The sequence below is a fragment of the Haliotis asinina genome, chromosome 1 (assembly GCF_037392515.1).
Source record: "Haliotis asinina isolate JCU_RB_2024 chromosome 1, JCU_Hal_asi_v2, whole genome shotgun sequence".
Lineage (NCBI taxonomy): Eukaryota > Metazoa > Mollusca > Gastropoda > Lepetellida > Haliotidae > Haliotis > Haliotis asinina.
This window is the reverse complement of record NC_090280.1, coordinates 51155368-51180391: the sequence shown is the minus strand read 5'-3', so window position 1 is coordinate 51180391 and position 25024 is coordinate 51155368. Positions and strand designations below refer to the sequence as shown.

Below are 25024 nucleotides of genomic sequence, written 5' to 3'. Positions count from 1 at the left end.
TATCACAGTCTAAGTAAACTTAGTCTCAGTGTCATTCGTTACACTCCACCACTGAGTCTAACAAACCCTAGGTCGCGTCAGGCTCATGACCCATGACCGTCCAATCAAACGGGAGACGGTTAAATAGATCTAACCAGTCAGACAACGGCTACTACTTAGGAATCGGAGTGACTTACAAAATATTCAGGTTATTGACACAGATCTCTCCACAAACATCCGCATATAACACAGTTATTTCACCTGCAGTATATACGTTTTGCAGTATGTACGTTTTTGTTGACATGGTCACCATTACCTAATATTTCCGCAAGATGACATCCTTGAATATTGCCAAACACATTTTTTTCAGCGACTGTTTGCTCACCGTTGTCATGGTTGTACGTACGCCGTGTGCATCACCCGGAAGCGAGCGTACGCTATATAGCATTCGGAATCGTTCGGGTACGAACCTTTTCGACATCAAAATTTCAAAAGGCATGTGCGAATGTCCACTTTCACTGTATTCTGATTGGTCAGTCTCAAAGGTTACCTGACGCGACCTCCCATAAGGTTATGTTAGACTCAGTAGTGGAGTGTAACGAAAGGACGAAGTTTACGTAGACTGGGCCTATCAAGGTTGATGATACTGGTTTGATTCCATGCAGTCAAAGTTTGTCGATGCTTCCATGGAAATATTTTGACGGGAGCAAACTTTCACGCGCCTGTTCATGTTAAAGTTATACACGACGAAGGGAAACGGTACTAACGTATCCGACGATGCAAACGTAGTCGACAGCGATACCGACGATGACTGATCGTCTGCTACTAATTCTACAGTTGTTAAATTACTGTTGTATAAAATTTGGTCGAGGCGCTATTTATTGTTCGAGGAAAATATTTCTGTTGATAGTGAAAGGTTTTTAAAAATGACATATATAATATGGCCCTGAACCTAAAAGTATGGCCATCATCTAAAAGTTGCTAAAAGTCTAACCATTCAAGATTTGACACCACACAACATATGACGATATCGGTGAAGAGTCGTATTTAATGCAAACAGTCTACAACATTAATTATGTCGATGGAACTACCACTAACAACGCCTTGTTTAATGACGTCACAGGCGACGAATTACACAAACAAACCTTGCTAGGGAAACGTGATATGTGCACATGTGTACATATGATATATATGACACTGCTTATGTTTCACCATATGGATAAGGAAATATCACACTGAAACATCTTCCACGGGCGAGTAATAACTCGTTCTCGCTCGGGCAATAAGATTGTCTGTTGTTATTGTGTTTAGTTATTTTTTAGTATGCCTTCAGCAGCAATTAGCTTTTTGACTTGGTGGTTTATGGCCAGCCGACCACACAGGTCCTAACCATCACAAGGTCAACCAGCAGTTCAGACCTCATCTACAGCTCCACTCTGCGGCAATCACTGGACCGGTCTGAGCTTCTTTCATTCCTACTAGCACCATCTGTCACAACACTTCCACAATCATAGCCCCTATTCCTTTGAACGGTTAGCAGTTCAGATGAAGATCCCAGCTGTGTTCTGCTCTATTCACGTCGTTCAACGCCGACAAACACACGAGTTTCGGGTCTAATGAAACGTCCATTTTGTAGCTCTTCCGGTGCCTGAAAACAGTTCAATCGAAAATACAATTTGGAAACACAAGGAATTCCATAAAATATTGTGGACAACAAATACTTAAGGGTTAATTATTACTTGATGACCCTTTCTGTCACACGAAAATAAAAGAAAAGAAAAAGAAGAAAAAAAAACAAGAAGAGACGGTCATTATATCCCCCGCATTACCTCCAATTTCAGTCTAAGTCACACTTGTTGCCATGGAAACGCCAAAAGTATTTTATTCAGAATTCCAAAACTATCAAAAGGCACGAGTACCCCACTTGACCAATCCATGTGTCAAGTTTGGTGAAGAAATATTGAAGAGTTCTGCTCCGGAAAAAATATATGTGCACGGACTGACGGACGGAAGGGTGCATTTTAATACCCCCGACATCGCGTTGCGGGGGATAAAAAAATCCCTTGTCCCTTGGCTCTTGATATACAACGTGATCGGTTATTTTCATGTTAACAAAGACGCATATTAAACCAGAGGCGCAACGGTGAGGGGAACCTAGTGATTAATGCGTCTGCTCGTAACACTGAAGACGATGGCGCATAGTACCGTGCAAATGATAACAAAGGATAAATTTGTCAAGGAAAATATCTCGTCACGTTTCATAACATTTTCGTAATGTAGTTGGCCTCCGCGATAGATATTTGATGTGTAGTTCCCTTAGTGGGGAAATGGATATGGAAATAATATCAACTAAAGGTTGAACAACTTACTATTGTCTCCGGAGTTACAACAAACCGGAAGTTCTGCACCAAAGCCACTATCGCCATCTTGGCCTCCAACAGGGCCAGCCTCATTCCCATACAGTTTCGGGGCCCAACGCCAAACGGCATCCACATGTACTCGTGCAACTCGTGTTTGTTCTCGGGGAGGAACCTGGAACAGCCAAATAACCCATACAATTAGCAGACTTCATTATTGCTTATACACGTCATATGCAGTGGTGATATATAGTTATATCAGAAAATAATGCTCAAAGTTTGATAAAGTTTAAATCGCACGCTTGGAACGACTCGTCTTCCGTGCAACATAACAGGAACTCGGTAATCTCGGTACTGAAGAGTAGAACAGTCGTTCTTCCGCAAGAACAGAAAAGTGTTTGGTTGTCATGTGGGTCACTTAGAAATAGACACCATATTTGTACGTCTCAGCATTGTAATATATTGTCACTTTCATCAACCATGTTGTCGTCAGATACACCAGCACATGCTTACAATCAGCGAGGTGATCTACAGCAAGCTATGTATGGTATCAGTATAAAGGCGGCAGAGGAGGAGGGATGATCAGATTGGGGAGAAATATGATATGACAGAGATGGATATAGGGATTAATTAGGTAATGGATGCATCGAAGGGGGACACTTTTGGGTGTAGATATATAATAGTGTCTTGACCAATCGCATACCTGTCAGGGTCGAATTTTTCTGGTTCGGCCCAGAACTCGGGATCATGATGAATTGCGTAGACGGGGATGATGACTGGCATGCCGGCGGGGATGTTATAGCCGTTGATGGTGGTGCTCTTGGCTGCAACTCGGGTGTTCCTGAAAGAGATCAGGCTTCAGTCTGTGACAGTTTGACGGCCACTGAATAGATGGTTACATTGCAATGGTCGATACAAAGTCAGAATAGGTGCTCTGTGATTCATGATGGGTCTTTAGAGACATGGATGTCGCAAGGATCTCTACTCACCTGGTTGCCGGGGGATACAGTCTCAGAGTTTCCATGAACACGTTCTCCAGGTACTGCATCTTCGTCACCTCGGCGTACGTGGGCTTCCTCTGTACAGAAACATACACATGGAACCAGAGCTGGCATTCACCGTTTTAATCTCCTGTTGGACACGACAATCAGAAAAAGCAGGAAAAGTCGATGTCAGTTTGTGCCGCTTGCTTTCTTGAAGTGTAATATGTTCTGGTCCGTTAGATCCCTGAAGGTCCCGGGATAGAAAAGGCCTTCAACAACCCATGTTTGCCAAAAAAGTCGACTGTGCTTGTCGTAAAAGGTGACTTACGGGATCGGGTGGTCAGACTCGCTGACTTGGTTGACACATGTCATGGGTTCCCAATTGTGCAGATCGATGCTGAAGTTGTTGATTACTGGATTGTCTGGTCCAGACTCGATTATTTACAGACCGCCGCCATATAGCTGGAATATTGTTGAGTGCGGCGTAAAACGCACTTACTCACTCTAAGATTCAGATTCCTCACTCACTCACTCTGGTCTATTGTACTGTCAGGAATCTGTACCCCAAGATGACAGACCACCCAATCAACACAGTTAAGTGTCACCTGTGTATAGTCTGACACAAAACCTTCCGAGATGGTGTTTGGTCACTTTACGTACAGTATCAGTCCATGGTGATGGTATCGGTCTGTGGTGATGGTAACAGTAAATGGTGATGGATACATATCAGTCCATGGTGATGATATCAATTCATTTTGATGATATCAGTCCAGGTGATAGAATCATTCCATTTTGATGGCAACTGTCCTTGGTGATAAGTCCAGTCAGTGGTGATGGTAACAGTCCATATTGATGGTAGCAGTCCTTGGTGATAGTATCAGTCCATGGCGTCGGTATCAGTCCATGGCGTCGGTATCAGTCCATCTTTATGGTATCAGTCCATGGCATCGATATCGGTCCATTTTGATGGTATCAGTCCACAGTGATGGTATCAGTAGATAGTGATCTTATCAGTCCATGGAGACGGCATCAGTCCATAGTGATGCGGAACCCGTCAGGCGAGTCCCGGAATCATACCGATACCAATATACTTAAAATAAAACTTTAGTGCCCATTTAGACATAATACACTACTAGATATACTATATACTATATGGGTTTCTATACCCTTTTCGCTGTCCTGAATGTACTTACATGTCCTAATTGCTTGATTATCGACTGGTACAGTTTCTCCTGGATCTCGGGGTGCGTGGCCAGGTTGTAGGCGGTGAAGGTCAGGGCCCTGGAGGTTGTCTCGAAGCCGGCGAGGAGGAAGATGTGAGAGTTGCAGAAAATCTCGTAGTTCGTCAGACCTTAAACATATTCCAGAACCAATCAACACATCACTTAGAATGCCGTCAACCAACCAAGTCTCCGCTTAGAATACAGTCAATCAGCTAAGTCACCACTGAGGTTCCAAAACAAGACAGAAAGTATCATAACTGTATTCTTAAAGTGTAAACTGGTTCGCAGATTAGTACTAATCATCCGGTACAGGCATATTACGGCTATCTGCCTGCCTCATTACAAGTTACCAGGCCACGCCTACAGCTCGCACGCACGTAAAACAGTTTCAACCTATCGTCATCATGTTTTGGACTGGCGAATCTCTGTTTCTTGTTCCTGTTTACCGCTACTTCAAATTTGTTGTCAGAATCAAGATGAAAGTTACCATGAGTTGGACTGCTCATGTCATATGACACATCATATTTTTTCATGACCTCAGTACGTGTACAGTTTGAAAGTTCAGGAAACGTTGAACCTTCGTCTCTGTTTGACAACTGAGTCAACCCATCTAACACGGCTGATTGAGTTTCCATAACCTCAGCAGCTATCGAAAGAATTCTGTCCTCGATTGTCTCATCCGATTCCAGTCTATATTACTTTCACCTTCGTCCATTATTTGTGACAAAGAAAAGTCGTCTATGGTGTCATTCCACTCGTGACTTGACATCGCGACGGTGTGAAACAGAATGATTTTAAATTCAAACTTCCCGCGCAGATTTCGAAAATACGTGATACAAAGCAGTTACTCAATCACTCGAGGTTTGTCCGGATACACGTTGGGCGAGTCGGTGTTGACTGACAGCTGAATATGTGTCTCGGGCTGCGCCCTTCGTCTCTCTGGACAAACATCTCGTTTCTTGATAGCGTAACTACGACTTTGATACCGCACAGAACGAATATGAGCCAAGTAACGCTGAAACTCTTTGTGCAGTGAACAAAGTAAGTATTCCAGTAAAAGCATATGTGTGTATTTCAACAACTTAAAAGACCAGTTCTAAATATAATGATAATAAAAATTGGGCGGGGAAAGTTCGCTCTGAGTTCATTTTACCTTCGTGCAATAGATGTGGTTTTAAAAAGATGGGTTTTTTTAAAAAAAGATATGGACAAATAACACGTGAAAGTAGGATACGATAAATAAGAATACCTGGACGCCAGAGCAAAACAGTTCTAATATACTTATGCCATAATATATAATGTACGTTTCGTTATAACGCAGAATATGGGCCAGTCGTACAAATGAACGCCTGGATATTCAACCGTGCAGAGATTTGTCTTTCACTGCTATGAGTTTTGTTGAATGCACTAATACTTCGTTCTTTGTCGAACCTTTCGGTACTGACCTGAAATGACACGAGTATTGGCCTAATAAACTAACAAGTGAATACCTCGTTTCTTGTAGTACTTGAAGTCAAGTATTGTTTCAGTATCGTCATCATCAGAATCGTCGTCCGAGTCTCCTTCTGTCCCTTCCTTGTTGGTGTCCAACATCGCCTGTAGCATGTCCCCGTAGCGCTGTGGAGAGAAGTTCCTCATGGGGTCAGTTTGGTTGGCAATGTATGGTTCATGCTGTGTATATTGCTTTCTCTTGTAAATTACATATAATTCAATTACATGACGTATGATGCCTTCAGGAACAATGTTACAGTCTTCAAAAAAGAAACGCACAGGCGTTTTCAGCCGTATATTTCTATATATTTTGACAGAAATCGTCATTACGACAATCCCTATGTTTGAATCCAGTTAAACATATTGATAATGTTATATGTATTATGTTAGACATGCGCTTACTTTCAGGAGTTCATTTCGATATATTTTGACAAAATCCCTATGTTTGAATCCCGTTAATCATATATTGAGATTGCTGTGTATTGTGTCGGACATCTGAGCAGAGGCATCGACTGTAAAAAGCCAAATCAAATTCATCATTTCATTACGAAATTTCAGACCAAAGATAAAAAATGTCAAGACTGAATGCTACTGGCCGAAACATCGCCATTGGACGTCTAGAAGCAGGGGAGTCCCAGTCTGCCGTAAAAATGCAAGAAAAACACCTTGAACAACGCCCACCTCCGTACCGTATATCGCCCCAAGATCGCCCCAAAGGTATAAGAACAATGATGACCACTCCTGCTCTGGACCAATTCATCCGAGTGTTATACACGTGTAGATCAGAGCTGGTGGTGGTTCAAGGCAATTTAACAGCAAATCGTTACTTTGACCAAATTCTGTGACCTCGCACCTTCTCTCGTTTTTCGCGTCACAGGTGTTCGAGTTAGAGGTGTTCGTGGTAACTCACCGGGTCCGGATTGTTCTTCCTGTCCTCGATCACCTGTTTCACCACTTCACGGAACTTGGCCTTGTCTTTGTCGAAGTCCAGAATCTGGAAGTCAATCTTCCCAAAGATGGACTTCGTGAAGGGAAACAACACTGAAATTTGGTTTTGAGAACAACTTTAAGGTGAGTCAGTTAATATTCATGACAGGCAACTGTGTGTGTGCAATACAACACGTATTGGCACTTCCAATAGGTACCCGAGTCTGTAAGTAATATATGTGGTGAACTGGTGATTCATACCTTCCTGTATGCTCACGGTGGAAAATAAAGGAGCACGACGGGGACACGTCCAAACATATCAAGTCGTATTTATAAGGAAACCACGTGTGTGCCATTCTGTCATATGAGGGGTAATTAGGACGGTGTAAGCCTTTCAGAGAAGGAAAGGTCTAAAAAAGGAACTCATTTTTTGATGTCATGGGTGTATGTCCAAAGGCAACCTAGCAACCTGATCAACAAATCAAATGTCCGAGCTTTGGGGAAATGAACAAACTGCAGGATCTTCAGTAATCAGGAACTTGTGGACTGCTGTTAAGACTCTTTACGTTGTTCCAAGCTCCATGCACAGTTACAATCGGATCAGCACCAAACAGCTGGAAACCCAATGTTAGGTGCGTCTCCTGCTTGTGCACTCATATTTTGAGATGGTGGCCTTTAAGTGTACTTACGTGTCAAAAGGAAGATTATGGGAAAGGTCAGTTTAAAGGCCTTCCGACAGTAGGTGACGAAGACATTGTCGGGGTCGGACTGACTGTCGAGGTCGATGCTAAAGCCGGTGTTGGCGATGACGTCCATGGTGTAGCAGCCCATAAAACTGCAGCAGCAAGTGCGTCAAAATGTCTAAATGATTATATTGTAGCAGGTAGATATGTATAAATGTAACGAGAAAGTCCGTTATCATAATAATTTCACAAAGGTTTTGAACTTTCATGAAATGGTAAATTACTCACGAGGTTGTACTCAAACGAGAGTACCCAAACCAATACTGGCATGCTATATGTTACTGAGTCTTACTGTCTCATGTCAACGCTTTTCTTCTTCTTTGCTTCTGTATCCATGTTTTTGACCAACAGGTCGGAACATCTCTCAATCAACGTCATCATCTGGAGACACCAAACACAGCGTGTTCAATAAGGCATCACGCATGGACTCATAGGACACATGCTCTTCCACCACACGAGTCATAAAACGTCTGTTTACATATTTATACTTTCAAATGCAATTAATAAAGTCATAACTGCTCGGTATTGCGACGGTGCGTATGCGTGGGCGTGCGCACATGAGCGTGTATGGATGTATGAGTTTGCATGCATGTGGCGGACTAATCGGCTGAGTAAAGTTGTCTCCCTTACAGATGGCTGGATCCGCCGCCGATTCCCGATACCTCTTGGTTTGACATGATATTATACTCGTGATATTACTCATACTCTCATGGATCTAACCAGGTGGGGAAACATTTACAACACACATCAACTAGTGCAGTTTCCCTGCTTGTTTTCTCATGTCTATTGACCTGTTCAAGAATACATACATACATATATATATATATATATATATATATATATATATATATATATATATATATACACACACACACACACACACACACACATATACATACATACATACATACATACATATACACACACAGATATATATATATATACCTTGAAATACACGTATGTATTCATCGTTTTAAGAATATCTGACTGGAAATCTTTATCGGTTTTATCGGTTGCTATTGCTTGCATATATAAGAATGCTCAAGAAGACTTGTGTATATTTATCTGTTGGAAAATATTTGTATACAATGTATACTGACACTTGTAGCTATCCGCATATATATTTACGGTCTGAGTGGACTTACGTACCTGTTTCAGTTTAGATGTCCGGAATGTGGGACTGAGAACACATCGCATGAACTTCCAGTGTTCGTCGTAGATCTCCGCGATACAGTCCATCACGATCTTTGGCATCGGACCAAACGTCTGGGAACCAGCAAAACGTCAGTACCGTTACAGCATGATGAAGAGTATGTTTAAAACATGCACCATGTATTCGTAGTATGTAACGGTGTGTTGTTATGTACTCACTTAAAGGGCAGATACCCAGATATTGGATCACTTCAACATCCACCATCCCAATCTGAAAGAACTTACCGATCTGTTGACAAAGTTGGAGAAGTCCTTCACGCAAATTTGCTTAATCATGGCGGGGTCTGAGATGACGAGGGATGGAATTCTGCCGTGGAACACGCTGAAACATGGACTTGAAAACGTGACCACGTGGAGTGGACAGTTTGACGTAGAGTTACGTCCCTTTGTATCCACACTCTTCCCAAACACCAGCCGTCCAGGATGTGGTTTTTAACGTCAGTGGGGTTCTAACTACGTTAATATCAGTAAGCGGTAATGCGACACGTGACACCTTCATTGTTGTGAGTGAGTGAGCAGCTCGTCTCAGACCTGTCCCAAGAACGATATTCGAATGAATTATGGGATTCGATCCTGACGTCTTGAAGACTGGTTATGGTAATATGTAACGCAGTTTTAACAGTACTTACCCCACAACGCGGCCATATTTCTTCACGAGCTGAAGGTCACATCCGCCGATTCCCTGTGGAGCACAGTGAGTGAGTGAGTGTGCGAGAGAAGGGTTCTACCTCGCTTCTAACATTTTATTCCAGTCACAATGGGCTTTACAAAGAGTACCCAGGAGGGAATGGAACCCGGACTTTCAATCAACAATAAAATGAAACGTGGAAAAATTGGCCGGTCTCTGATTGAATGTATTCGGCAATGACCTTGTTGTGTCCGTAGTTACCATTACAGCGAAGCGAACGCTTTAACCACTAGGCTACCCCACCACCCCTGGGTCTGAACAAGAGAAACCAGTGATCAACAACATGAGCATCGATTTACACAATAGGGAGACGATGACAAGTATCAACCAATGGGTTACTCTTGGTGACGTCATCAGCTTACGATCCGCGTTACACTAGTCACTTCCAAATTCAGCATACGTCATATTTCGATTGAAGTAAAGGTTTTTGTTAACTGTGGTGACCTTCACGAGTTATGAAGTGGTACCTCTTTCTTGTAGCGGCTCACGATGCCTAGTAACCCGGGTTTAGGTGCTGGGATCCCCATCTGCTGGAACATGCCATGAGTCCATGTCGCGTAGCTGAAACAACCACCAGGTTTCAATGGGCACTTCAAGACAGAACCAGCGTATTTGATGTTGTAATGGATAGACAGAAATAGTTGGGGCGACGCGTAATACAATGCACAACGCAGGAGAGGAATATTTAGTGAGTGAGCATGGTTTTATGCCGCTTGCGGCAATATTTTGGCAATATTCCCGAGGAGGACACCGGAAATGGACTTCACAAGTACTTATAAGGGGAACGGAACCTGGGTTTGGGGACGTGATGAGCGAACCATTTTAACCACAAGGCTAACCCGCCGCTCCCTGAATCTTAAGAATTTAGCTTGGTTAGCATTGTTGTCACATCCACCGGCATATTCTGACGCCATATTGGCGTTACTATGTAACACGGAAATGTTGTTTAACGTCCGTGATTCTGGAACACAAACACGATCTTGTCAGTCCGATAGGTCGAGGAATTACTCAGGTATTCCCAGCTATTTCCTTTGTAAGGTTCGTTAACTTCGTGTCACAGGTCTTTTATTATTGAAGGTAGTCTACTAAGTGGCCATGCTCTCACATAAGCTGTACTCACGTGTATCCCAGTAGTAGGAGAGAAGCGAGGACCACAACCAAAGCCAGTAAGAGTGTCACCACGTCCATGGTTTCAACCATGCAGGCCTTGCGGGAGTTCAGACTTCAGACTAGAGACACATTCGGCCTTATATACACACTGAAAGTAGGACAGGCGCTCTCACACCGAGTTTCACAACCAGCTGAAACCAACGACAAGGTATATCGGGGAGGGCTTTATAACGGGGAATAGATAACGGATCATTTACCTGTATTGCCTAATCGTCTCCAGTAACAGAGAAAACGTTACGCTGAGTTGAAAGAGGCAATGAATATGATTATACTTCGTTTTAGCAGTTCTCCAGCAATATCACGAAAGGGCACATTAACTCATGGTGCCCATGTCGGGAATCGAATCTACAGCAGGACAGGCGAACACTGTAAGCAGCTATCGGCGTTGTTATTACATAGAATATGATCTGTAAAAAACAAGTGTGCACGATCCCAGTGTGATGTAGATGACTTCTTTGAGATGCATTTTAGAACTTGTCAAGATGAAAGAACCAAGCTCTGTTGATAGTAAACTGCTTTATTGCGCACTCAGCAATATTCCAGTTATATGGTGGCGGTCTGTAAATAATCGAGTCTGGACCAGACAATCCAGTGATCAACAATATGAGCATCGATCTGCACACCTGGGAACCGATGACATGTGTCAACCAAGTCAGCGTGTCTGACCACCCGATCTCGTTAGTTGCGTCTTGCGACAAGCATAGTCACCTTTTACGGCAAGCATGGGTTGCTGAAGACCTATTCTAGCCCGGGACCTTCACGGGTCCTTTATTGCAGTAACTACCGCTTGCTTGATAACTTACGCCAAAACGTCGCACTCATTGCAATAAAACAGTTGACTATCCATAGCAGTTGGTTTTCCATAATATAGTTGTCATTGGATATTACAGCAAATACTGGACAAAGAAAAAGGTGGACATTGAAAAAGAAGAGGTAAATGAGATAGAGGTGGTCACATATACACAGAGGCAACATTCCGGAAACACAGTTCACAGTGATTAAACAGACCATATAAAAGATGACTTAAAATGGTCAGAATAATCCAACAGAAATGTAACTGGAGAGAAATCAAAATTCCGGCGTTCAGGTCGACTGCATGACATATTTTCAACCACGATGCACGTTAACCACACCAGTAATTCTACTTTCACCGGGTACGGTCGATGTTGTACTCAGTTTTCAGTTCAATCAATCAATCAATCAATCCCAAAAACAAAAACAACAAAAACAAAACAGAACAATACCAATATAGACAGAACTGTCAGCGATGCTTAAACATCATGATCCCACTTATGCAGGGTCCTCCATGGCTCCATGATGGTATAAAATGTCATCCACAACACCACAAAGACGTCAGCATACTTTGTATACAGACGGGTTCCTTGCGTACACTGCGTTAGCGCTACACTGGCACAGGCAATGACTCCACAATGGCGACCGACACTGAACATCAAAATATGGCAGACACAACGGGTTGTTCCTATAAGGTCACATGCAACCCAAAACTCAACATAATTAAAACACAGTTCATGATACATAAAATGCACTGGTGATTGTGAAAAAACAAATAAACAAAATTATAAGCTTATAAATAAAAAGTGCAATATTTTGTACTTGGGTTTACCTCCCTCGAAACGAAGCTGCCGCTATACCGAGCTAATCCGGTGGGTGTGCACTCAAGTGTAACGAAGCCTTTTCTTTGGCTTGTTTATTTGTCGATATGCTAAGCCGGCTCTTCGTTTATGGATTATAATCCGGGCAGGTGTTAATTTCAATTTGCATGTGGTCAATGATTGAAGTTGTGCATTGCATATTGTCATTAACAAACAGATAGGCAGACATATAGGTGTCAGTAAATCAGACATTGAGTTTTCTCTGTGACAGAGTTTGCTTATCACAATCAACATGTTTTCTTTCATGTAACGAGCAGATTATTTACTTACTTGTGTACACAACCAAGATTAGACTACTACTCACGCCCTCATACTCCGGACATGCATACCTACTCACTGCGCATGCGTCTGTTGAAACCACTTTTTCCCCCAGCGCTGGGGGGAATTGGCACTTTTAATGATTTGTTTGGGTAAGGTATCAGAATCTGCAAAGTTGTGTTTTACGTTGCATGTGACCTTTAAATTTTCATCAAAACTGCAGCAGTACATACATGACGAGAATGATGCTCATATTTACGTTTAGTGAAGGAAAACATTGTGTAAATTGTTTCAAGTATCAAAGTCGTCATGTGACGAAGTGTGAAGTATGTCACACGCCCTATGTAGAACAGCTACATGTGCGTTAATATATCGTGTCAGTTCGTTGGTGTTACGACATCGTATACATAATGCATGAAATTGAACAACCACATTATAGAAATACTGGTAGCATCTAAATACTTGAAATTTTGATCATGCTAATTTTAACAGTTATTGGCTATTTTCTCCCGATGCACAGACTGCAAATAGATTGATTTAATGTCTAAGGTCTTAACTCTAAAATATTATTTCTAGTATAAGGGCCTTTGGATTGTATGCATGTAGTTTACATTTGTTTTCGAGTCGTTATGAAAAATCATTAGATATAACACTAAACCTATTTTGTTAGTTTCAGTTTCAGGTAAATGTACTGGCTAACTGCGTGTCTAGTTTTAATCGGACTTGACCGATGAATGTTTCGTGCGGACAATCTAATTACGTCATCCAGATGTGAATCCCTGTTCCGTCGACAGTTACGGACACGGGGACTAGGCAACAGTTCACCATGACAGACTGTAATTCTAGCCATGTCTATATGCATACTTATGTACATAGCTAAGAACGGGTGCTAATTAGAATGGGCGCTGATTAATTTTTTCAGCCTAAACAATCAGATAATAAGAACGGCGTGTCTGGTAGTTGTAGTCTGACTGTAATTAAATTTCCCAACTGTGCACGACAGCTTCGTATTGTCTCAGTGCGTGACACATAGTGGATTATTTGCTCATAAATGAATCATTTTGACATTTGATGGACCACAGGATCTAAAGTGGATCATTTGGAATTATAGTTGAACGAAGGACCTACAGTGGGTCATTTGGAATTATAGTGGGTAAACTGTACCTGTATTATACTAAATGGACCTGTATTGGGCCAAGTGCACCTTTTTAGATAACTGGACCTATATTTTTGGTAATTTACCAATCGTCATGTACTCGCAACAATTTCCAAACAGAAAACATTCATGGGGAGGACTGATATGTTGAGAAAAACCTAAACAAAAAATATTGGCAGGCAGCATCTAACGGATCCACATTTCAACCAAAACAACTGAAAGTGTTTTTTTCTGAAACATGTCTTTAATCTCGTTCTCGACTGTGACGTCGTCGTCTCAGCCTCTATCTCAGTCACAACAAAACTCTCTCGCTCATGTAAGTATGTCGTTTAAACTTGACTCAAAATTCTATGACAGCGAACAGATCAAGGTACAGATACTGACAACGGCAGTGCCACATTAGTGGTAAATCCACTCACTTTTTAAGAAACCCCGTTCAAGGAGACCAAACAAATAGTATTAACATGCACAGGCAATGACGTATACATGATGTATTGAATCTTCATCGTGGGTTATTGACAGTTTTGCTATTGTAAAGCACGCGCGGAATAATTTGATGTTGCAGTCAGTGCGTGTACCTATGACCATTTACACAAACAAAAATGTGTAAGCGAGAGAACGCGCGTACGAAATTGCCCATTTCAGTGGTGAGTGAGTGAGTGAGTGAGTGAGTGAGTTTAGTTTTACGTCGCACTTAGCAATATTCCAGCAATATGGCGACGGTCTGTGAATAATCCAGTCTGGACCAGACAATCCAGTGATCAACAACATGAGCATCGATCTGCGCAATTGGGAACCGATGACATGTGTCAACCAAGTCAGCTGGTCTGACCACCCGATCCCGTTAGTTGCCTCTTACGATACGCATAGTCACCTTTTATGGCAAGCATGGTTTGCTGAAGGCCTATTCTATCCCAGGACCTTCACGGGTCTTCAGTGGTGAAGATAACGACTTACATATTTAACAATTTTTGTAGAATAGATGATCAACAATATCCAATGAACTGCATAATATACTGACATGTTACCAGGCCTTGAAGGATTAATGATAACATTTCCGATTATCAATTTATTTGACATTTGATATTCCTTAGAAATTTGTAAGAAGTGAACATGCTTGTCATAAGAAGTGAAAAAAAAGATCGGGCGGTCACCCTCGCCAACATGGTACACCAGTTGCGCAGATCGATACTCATGCTGTTGATCAGTGGATTGTCTAGCCCACACTCAATTATTTCCAGTCAGCTGTCATATAGCTGGAATATTGCTGACTGTGGCGTAAAACCAAACTTTCATTACATTACACCTTCGAAGTCAAGTGCACTTTCAAACAACTTTGTAAATATTGACATGAATCAGTGTATGAAATAGCGTCTGCCCGCTGCTTGCTAGTTACATGGCGGGCCTACAACTGTATTTTACAGCCATCCCGGTAGGCCAATACTTTTTCCAAGGGTATACATTTGATCTTGTCGCTGACTACGGGAAATATTTCAAAACTGATTTACAACTGTGGTAGCTAGAGACGAATTAAGTTGATGATCAATCAAACCATAACTTACACGTATGAACCTACCCATTATCTAACACTAAATGTGATTGGTCTAGAGAATGTTTTTAGCCAATGAACAGTGTTGTTCCTTTCTGATTCAGATGGTGAATGAATCAACAGAAACCACCAAGTTATGTTGGGCAGTCTTCTCCTTTTCACACATTTAAGTTTACATCACTACAAGTTATTCATTAATTACATTATTTTAATAGCAATAACACCTTATCTCGGATTCCTATTTTATAGGCTAGGAGCATCAAACACAAACAGTAGGTAACATTGGAAAAAGTAGTAGAAAGCTGATTTTTTCATGAAAGCTGAAATTTCAAGATGGCCGCCAAAATCATTAAAATGATTATACATACAGATATTTTGTCAATAATTATCCCATGTGACGTATCAAATGGACGCTCATCTTACAAGGAATCTACATATATTGATATCATGCATTTGGGCATTTTCAAATGGCCGCCAGTTTCAAGATGGCCGCCAAAATGGAGATGGTTGGGTGGGAATCCATCGCGGAAGACTGAATACGTATTGTAAGTAAACGGTGTATTGTCAAATTTCTATACGTATCCTATCTCACGGACTGCATATTTAACCCCACGGCTGATAACCCTATGTGGTACGTCACGATGACAACCATGGTGATGGGATGATGGTCGTTGCCAGTAATGAGCACAATCACCTGAGTGACTGCATAATTCCTCTACTTATGACGGCTGGTTTCCACCAAACCCCTTGGTTAAAACCTGCCAGGGAGCGGCGCTCTTGTTCAAGACAAAAGGATGGAACTCAGCAAGTAGACCCCACCTCGCCTCATTTATGAGAAAGCCCGAGTGATTTAAGGTAATGCGACTAGAATGTGGCCAGTCCCCTGGTTTGAACCGTTGCCCACGATCACACTTTAAGGTAAAAGGCGAAATGGCCAGTTATGTTCACAGTTTAACGTTCACCTTCAGTTCCAGACGACACATAATGACCTTTCTCCTTTGCAGCAGTTGAGCTCAAGGCGTGTCTAGCGACACCGATCGGAACTCTCCACTGGAATTCACTTTTCACTGAGAGGGCACGAGTGTTGATCACCACTTGGTTGGAGTATAAAGACCTGTCAGCCTATGACCACGTCTCGCAAGTGACAGTACTGCGGTGTCACACCGCAGAACAAGGTAAAGTAGATATATTGCACAGGGGGAAAGCAACACGAAGATGAGAATCGAGTTCTATACGTCTTGATTCCATCCCATGGACGGAGGATGTTAGTATGTGCGTTGACGGTCGACGACAGTTGCTGCCCCACTACTGGGGGACCAAACTGATGGCAGTCCTGAGTTACTGAGAGGTTGCGCGGGTAGTGGGAGGTAAAGACAAAAACATCCCTCCATAACTGTTGTCAGCGAACAGTTGCTGTGAAGAGTCATCGTTCATGATCGAAGCAGCTGGACGTGGAAGACTGGCAAAAGCATCATTGAAAGGTAGGCTCACTGAAGGTAAGCCGAAATGGCTGGTCTGTGATGCAGCCGAGGACTTGGACAGAACCGTCAAACGTCTGAAGATGTCCAGAGAGATCCCCGATTCATGAGTTGTTGAATTCTCCATCATAAGGGATAAATATTTCAATGTAACAATACTTTCAGATCTTTTTAACAGTTAATATTCATTGAATTATAGGATTTCCAGAAGAAATTGATTTCCTTGTTGAATTATAATTGATATGTTCTGTAGATAGTTATATTTTAATGATTGGTAGTATAGATTAGAAACATAGATTATTAGTGGCGGTACTCTCAAAGGGGGTTGAAGTCAATTTACACTTACCAGGATTTTTAAGCGTATGTACTCTTGTAATTTTAATTTTGCTAAGATTTCGTACAATCACCTGCGGCTGAGGGGATTGTGTAAATTCAACTAGGGTCCATGCAGGTAGCAAAGGTACTGTAAGTCCCCATAGTCCATAGTGTGGTGATCTACCTTCTATTCTTGGCGATCTTTAGAATTTTTTTTATAATGTATTGACAATATAATATCAGTTTTAATGCTAATTGTGATATTCCAGTTGTTTTACTTTCCTTCCTTGACAGGTTTTATGATGTACATATGGATCTTTTCATTGTTGAATATTCTCGTCACGATATGGCTGAAATATTGCCAATGTGACATTAAATATGCACTCACTCACCCGATTCATGAGATATCATATTTGTACGTTGGACTGTTTGGGATTCGAATTCACCAAACAAGTCAAACAAGTAGGTTTCTATCTTCGATCTTTGCACTTAAATGCAATCAGGAGGAACAAAAATGTCCTATTCAAACATGGCACACAGACTGCAACTAATCTGTCTCTTCAATTCTTCAAACGTAAAAGACCGAAGCTGTGCATGCAGGTAGGTACACGATGTAGGAAGTATTCTTGCAATCCATGCAAACTATTCTTTTCCTTGAGGATGAATCTTCTTTCGCAAAGATGTTAAAGGACATTTTATAAAGTCGGTTTATTAGCAGTAGTTTGCAGCTCGTCAGCACCATGCTGCGACAAGAAAGTGAATGACTAGACAGAGGAGTCCCATTAGCAATCGAGAAGTGGTCTCTTTTCAGGGATAAGGTTCCAGAGAGGCCAGAAACCTTTTACACAGTTTTTTTTTCTACTCAACGGTCGATTTGAGAGATATGAGAAGTTTATGAGATATGATAAGTATACAAATGTAGTGCAGATGTATATTAAAAGATGAGTTTATATGCTACCCTCACATCTGTACTTACTGGTGCTAACAAGTTTCTTGCCTGATCATGAAAACCCCCATGTGAAAACAAATGACTAAAGATCTGAAAATGTTTTCATCAAGTTTTATTTCTCATGAAACACAATAATAATTCCCACCTACAGTCTAAAGTGTACACAGGATGACATGAATGGCACATACCAAGTCAGTGTCAGTAACAACACTGTCTCCATCTGCATTAACACGACAACCACTTCACCGAGCACCATGTGACACAAGGAGGTCCACCTGCTCATCATGTCCACTGTCTCTCGCCCAGTCAGTTGCTGTCTCTCCGTAGTTGTTCCTGGTGTTGATGTCCACCACATTCAGTGATAGGATCAACTCCACCAACCCCACATCTCCCCCCATACAGGCCCAGTGAAGGACATTATTACCGTCCATGTCCACCAGTGACATATCTGCTCCTCTACTCAAAAGAAGCTCAACCACATCTCTGTGAGCCCCCAGTGCAGCTCTCATAACCGGTGTCCAGTTCCCGACTTCTCTACAGTTGACTTCCACCACATTCTGTGATAGGATCAACTCCACCGTCCCCACATCTCCTCCACCACAGGCCCAGTGAAGGGAGTTGTCATTGTCATTGTCCACTAGTGACACATCAGCACCTCTACTCAGTAGAAGCTCAACCACATCCCTGTGGCCCTGACGCGCTGCCTCCATCACTGGTGTCCTGCTCCCAGCTCCTCTATGGTTGACGTCCACCATGCCCTTGGACAGTATCAACTCCATCGTCCCCACGTCTCCTCCATTACAGGCCCAATGAAGGGTGCTATCACCATACATGTCCACCAGTGAAACATCAGCACCTCAGTAGGGAGAAAGAAATCCAGATGTCAGACAAAAGCATTCCTAAGGGAACAATAGCACCCAAGAGCACAACAATAGCATTCTTAAGCACAACAATAGACATTCCACGGGACTGCTCCTTAAAGCTCCTACAACTGTTCAAACTACGTCGAGGTGAACAAACATTCCACAGGCAGAATAAAGCATTCAATAGAATACAATAGAATTCCTGAGGAAAAAAACAATAAGCATTCCACAGTAGTGCTCCTTAAAGCTATGGAAAAGCACTAACCTATTCAAACTATTTGCGTCAAGGTGAACAAACATTCTTTAGTTAGAATAAAAGCATTCCACTGATGTAGATTGTGTACCATTTTATATCCAATCAATGCGCCCATGCACAATCCCATCGTGCACCTTCAAGTATAAGTCATATCAGATCAGTTTCAATGCCATCATAGACCAAAAGAGTTTCAGAAAGACATCTGACATCTTGCAATCAATATGGCACAGAAGATGTTTGACTTTTCAACAGACAAGTTACTCACGAGTGTGTTCAAGGTAGTGAAGGATATTCTTAACACTTATCTCCATTTGCAGGAAATGATTATGTGAAGAAGCGAGTTGTATAAAACAACAACCTTATAAATCAGTTTCTTCTCTTTTCAAAAACAAATTGAACACCTTTCTAATTAAACATTTAGCATCATCTGAATAAGCTGACATCCCTGTGCCGCACATAGTAATTCCACCAGGAACAGCGGTTGTTCCTCTCACGAGTGTGTTGTCACAATCAATCAACAACACAGGCTCCCACTGGAGCCTCGAGCAGTCTCCCACCGCGGGCTCCAATACCACCTGCTGGACATGGAAACCAGATCATGCCACTGGTAAGTCACTCACCTGTTGGTCACAGGCGACCAATATAGCCCACTCCCATGAACCAACCGGATACTATTATGGCTCCACCACACCATATCCAGCACAAAGTCATCCGAACAGACCAACGCCCTATTTGCATGGTAAGCAAATTTTACTAATTTTAAGTTTATCTTATGTTAATCCATTATAAAGTAATTTTACATAAATGTATGTTTGTTCATATTAAGTACATATGAAAATTTGCACAAATTGGATGTCAATTTATAACAATAAAAGGTATTTGTACCATGGCTGCATATTCATCCTCATGTAATTTTTTTACTACTATGGAGAACTGTTCTACATCACTGCTGCTATGAAGAACTGTTCTTGTGTAAAAAAATTACTACCTCCCATCTGACAATGAAATTTGTATTACAGGCAAACAATGGGGCAGCGGGGAATGACTACTGCCAGAACAGTACACGACCCTGGTGTGTGCAACTACCGCTTACGTACTGAATAAACAAATAAAAACTTTCTAAGTTTTGTTATCGTTATGATTTGCTTTGCTTTTCACTGTTGTCTGTTGACCTACACGGGATCGGGTGGTCAGACTAACATGGTTGACATGTCATCGATTCCAAATGTGCACAACTATACTCATGATGTTCGACTTGTAAGGTTTAAATAAACAGTGAATTCGAACCAGTATCAGTATATAATAAACCAAGACTACCAGCAGCAGCAGCAGCACCAGATGCACCTGATGCATCAGCAGACTCAAGTTGGAGCAGTAGAGTTGGTTGCGACCGGTGATGTTGGAGTGCCTTCAAAAGTGGATGAAGGAGTGGATGATAGAATGTCCTCATATGGCGTGACTTCTGATAACATCAGGAAATGATCAGGCAACGCTGATTCAGACAATGGTGAGTCGGAGAGACATATGTGTGTGGCTCTATATGATTCATATGATTTGCACTTCCTTATATCACTCATGTTGTTGCCACCATCTCCTTCATCATCAATGTCATTATATTCTACATTGCAAAGGACCTGTGCAAGGTAGGGGAAAGGAAAAAGGTGGGTGAAAGTGCACAAAAGAAGGGATAGAGACACACAGATCATAAGATCATATTTCAGAGAAACAGAAACAGAGCCGAAAAAAATGATACCTGTTGTTTGCAGTGTTATTGACGCTGATGTTGGTAACTGGTGAGGTGACCAGGTGAGTGAGTTTCAAAAGCACAGAACATAAAATAACAAAAGATATGAAAGTAAGGGTACGAAAGTGTAAAATACTCACCTAGGCATTGTTTTCCGTTGACGTTAAGTCCTTTTATTGATTGCATTTTACTGCCATCGATTACATAAAAGTTCTAATCTTACCACCTAGGGTATTAAACTCGAATGCTTAAACAACTCTATAAACTCTATAAAGAATATTGTGAAAAGTTTAAAAAAAGAACAGAAAGTGAAGAGAAGGTGGAGAAGAGAAGACAAATTGAAAAAATTCAAAGAAAGGAGAAAGGAAGAGAAGGCGAAGAAAGAGAACATGAGGAGTCTGAAAACAGTGTTGAAAGACCATATGTTCAGTGAAACTGAAAAGACTACCACTGGAATTATTAAAAAGAGAAAGCATTAGTGATGTGAAGACAACAGCGGAGTGTGTATGCAAACCCTGTTTTGTTCTAATTTAGGTAAGTTTTATTTCTTATTTCTTTTACTTTGAGTAATATGTAAAATATGTCTTACATGTGAGGGCAGTGTTTGTCATCACACTTACAGGTGCTGAACTTTGCTAACATTTGAGACCCGTGAAGGTCCCGGGGTAGAATAGGCCTTCAGCAACCCATGCTTGCCATAAAAGGTGACTTTGCTTGTCGTAAGAGGCGACTAACGGGATCGGGTGGTCAGACTAGCCGACTTGGTTGACACATGTCATCGGTTCCCCATTGCGCAGATCGATGCTCATGTTGTTGATCACTGGATTGTCTGGTCCAGACTCGATTATTTACAGACCGTCGCCATATAGCTGGAATATTGCTAAGTGCGACGTAAAACTAAACTCACTCACTCACGCTAACATTTGATGTTATTTATGCATTAACTTTTACACTTTCATTACATCGACAATGAAACATTCACTTGAACACAACTGCTAAGGAGTTGTCAAGCAAAACCTGATTTGTTACCTGGCCCCTTTCTGTGTTTTGGTGTTCAATTTCGGGAGTGTACTGGAACATCACTGATTCTTTATGTATAGGCTGAAGCGAGCAGTTCAAGTTTTCAAAGCAGCACCTCATTCATTTATTTGAATACATATTCCAAACTCTGGGAATCAGCACGTTTCATAAAGTTGACACGTAACTCTTTAACCTTCTACCATTGATCTGAATAATGACAGAAGATTATAAACATATACAAAACGGTTCCTTTATAGGATAATGGCACTTCATGGAATAAAATCATCTCCGAACTTGTTGGAGTGCTTTTGTCACTAGTGAGAGATGTGAAACACATGTATAACAGAACTATTACAACACTAATCGGATTGACCTGCTCAAGGGTTAATGTGCAACAGCTGAACTTAGTTGCTCACCACGATGTGAATAGTTTGAATACTTTGAGGAGCTTTAAGGAGTGCTCCTGTGGGTTACTTTTTCCCTACTCACCTCTACTCAGGAGGAGCTCCACCACATCTCTGTGTTCACACCGTGCTGCCTCCATCACCGGTGTCATTCTCCAATCTCCTCTACAGTTGACATCCTGACCCAGATCCAGGACATGTTTCACCTTGTCCATGCTCCCCTTATGGCAGGCATCATGGAGGATGGCGTCGAGTGGAGGGTCGGACTCCTTTTGTGTCACTGTAACAGATACTTGTAAATTGTACACATGAAGTCGCTGTCCATCGCTGTCCATCAATATAATACAAGAAAGACTTGTCGCTGCCTAACATGTGTAGTAACAGTGTAAATTGGACATAATTTTGTAGTCCAGTCATTGGTAAAGGAAAGAAACATGACGTAATGCAGCAAAAAAGGGAAGTTTTCATCCAGCTGACCATGAAAGAAAGACTGAATCAAAAAGGAAAGTCAGTAAAATCCCCTTGCAAGTCTCTGAATAATGTCTCCAGGCAATGCATTCCATTCTTATTGCAATTAGTTCTGGCTGCTGGCAACGTACAATTCCAAATATGGCGCTGAACAATCATGTCTTGATCTTGCCAAGAGGTGGTAACACGTGCCTGGCCAGGATGTTGGCAGTCCCTGGTGGTGGCTGTTTGTTGGTACCTGTTGGTAAGTCTTATGACAGTGGAATGATGGCAACCAACTCATCTGGCAGTAATCCTGCTTGATGTGCCAAAATGCTCAATACCTGTTCTCGTTCTTTTGGTAACAACTTACAATATTAAACTTTACTTGTCAAGGTACTGCTAAAGTGAGAACACTTTTTTGCCGATGTTCATTTATGCTACACCCCTAATCAACATATTTTGCACATGCAATCTGTGCTTTTCGTGTGTCTTGTGCATAAATGTTGTTGTTGTCATTAGACATGTTCAAGGTGTGCTTGGGCAATATGTTCTTTGCTGTACAACATAACATATTGTCTTATGTGTTATTAACAACATTTCCAACGTTCATTTTCACTCTCAAAACAATCCTGTTACCATATTTCAAAATTTACAGGAGGTGCATTTTCAGTGATGTTCAGTATACTTGTACATTGAACACATGTAACTGTCTGTCTATAAAACACTGGCAATACTTGTACTTTGTAAGTTTTTCCATCTCAATTTTTGCGATTAAAAGAATCTTGAATGCTTGAAAATGCCAGAATACCAGCACTGGGGGAAAGTTAGTGAATCATCTGAACTCCGATTTCGCAGGCTTTTTCCCTTCGCGTTTTTGTTAAATTTCTAGGCTGAACTGAATGTTTGATGATTTGTTTCGGGAAGTGCATACCGAAAGGTATCAGAATCTGCAAACTTGTGGTTTACTTTGCATGTGACCTTTAAGGTGTTTCGATCTGTCATTAAGGCTGGAAATGTCTACTCTAATTCATGAAGAACTTGAAACATGATTGATTTTCATGAATGTGGGAGTTTAGTTTTGTGCAGCACTCAGCAATATTCCAGCCATATGGCAGCAATAATTAATTGTAAAAACAAAGAAAGATAAAACACATATTTGATTTGTAATATGGAAGCAATATGAAAGATTGCAAGTTGCCAAGTTCATGCACTGAAATAGAACCTCTCAATATACCTTAGTTATTTTATCTAGGCCCCTACCTGTATTCTATTTATTCTGAGTGTTACTAGGGGATAGGCATCACACTATATATAGGGTTTAGCATTATAGATTAGATTTAAGGTTGGATTTCTCTTAACAAAAAAAAAACCCCAAAACAAACCCAAAATCAACATTGATTCTTAGGCATAAAGTAATAAAAAACAGGGGTTTGAAGCAGATATCTTGCCACAGGAACCCGATATCGCACTGTAGGTTAAACATAGACCATAGATATACACTCATGTATATGACATGAATGTATTTCTATGGTCTATGTTTAACCTACAGTGCGATATCGTGTATGACCTGAGTGTATATCTATGGTCTATGTTTAACCTACAGTGCGATATCGGGTTCCTGTGTATCTTGCCCTTGCGCCATAGGCACAAATTATAAACACCCCTGCCCTTGCCGTGTCGTCAAGGTGTCGTCATTTCCTGTCATGTTCTGAGCATTTTCAGTAAGACTGTTTATATTACTACTCACTGTTTGGTCGGATTCCTGACCGTGTGTGTTCTTAAATGAAGTGTTAGTTCGACTTCTTGGGCAAATGTGTCCTTCCCCTCAGCCTCGCTTGGACGCCATGCACAGTTCAATGTACGGTTACACGGTAATGTACTCGTAACAGCGCCGTAAAATCGGTAATGCTAGTTATATAATCATCGCTTTCGCGGAACGGACACTGCGTTAGAGTACGCGCGCTTTGGCCACTGACCAAAGGGAGGTAACAACATTCGTCACGTGAAACCTTGCAAGGGTCATATACTGGACAAAACTAATTAGGTGTATACTAGTATGCACATTTTTGAATAGTGATGTATTTATTCATTGACACACTGATAAAATATCAGCCATAAAAATACCAATATCCCGAA

The 25024-nt window shown here is 41.5% G+C and overlaps 2 protein-coding genes across 2 annotated transcripts; both read right to left on the bottom strand.

Moving 5' to 3' along the window:
• Positions 1–1009: 1009 nt before the first annotated feature.
• Positions 1010–10904, bottom strand: LOC137293278 (cytochrome P450 3A6-like). The gene is made up of 14 exons (XM_067823897.1): positions 10724–10904; positions 10071–10164; positions 9545–9597; positions 9141–9237; positions 8853–8969; positions 7996–8084; positions 7650–7795; positions 6944–7074; positions 6033–6159; positions 4513–4670; positions 3326–3414; positions 3040–3177; positions 2349–2511; positions 1010–1627 (listed from the first exon to the last, which is right to left on the bottom strand). Exons 1-14 carry the CDS (start codon positions 10801–10803, stop codon positions 1550–1552), a joined length of 1560 nt encoding a protein of 519 aa, XP_067679998.1. The 5' UTR covers positions 10804–10904; the 3' UTR covers positions 1010–1549.
• Positions 10905–18248: 7344 nt separating this feature from the next.
• LOC137293326 (inversin-like) lies at positions 18249–24766 on the bottom strand. The gene is made up of 3 exons (XM_067823900.1): positions 24636–24766; positions 22524–22718; positions 18249–19007 (listed from the first exon to the last, which is right to left on the bottom strand). Coding segments are annotated over exons 1-3 (810 nt in total). The 5' UTR covers positions 24637–24766; the 3' UTR covers positions 18249–18393.
• Positions 24767–25024: the final 258 nt, after the last annotated feature.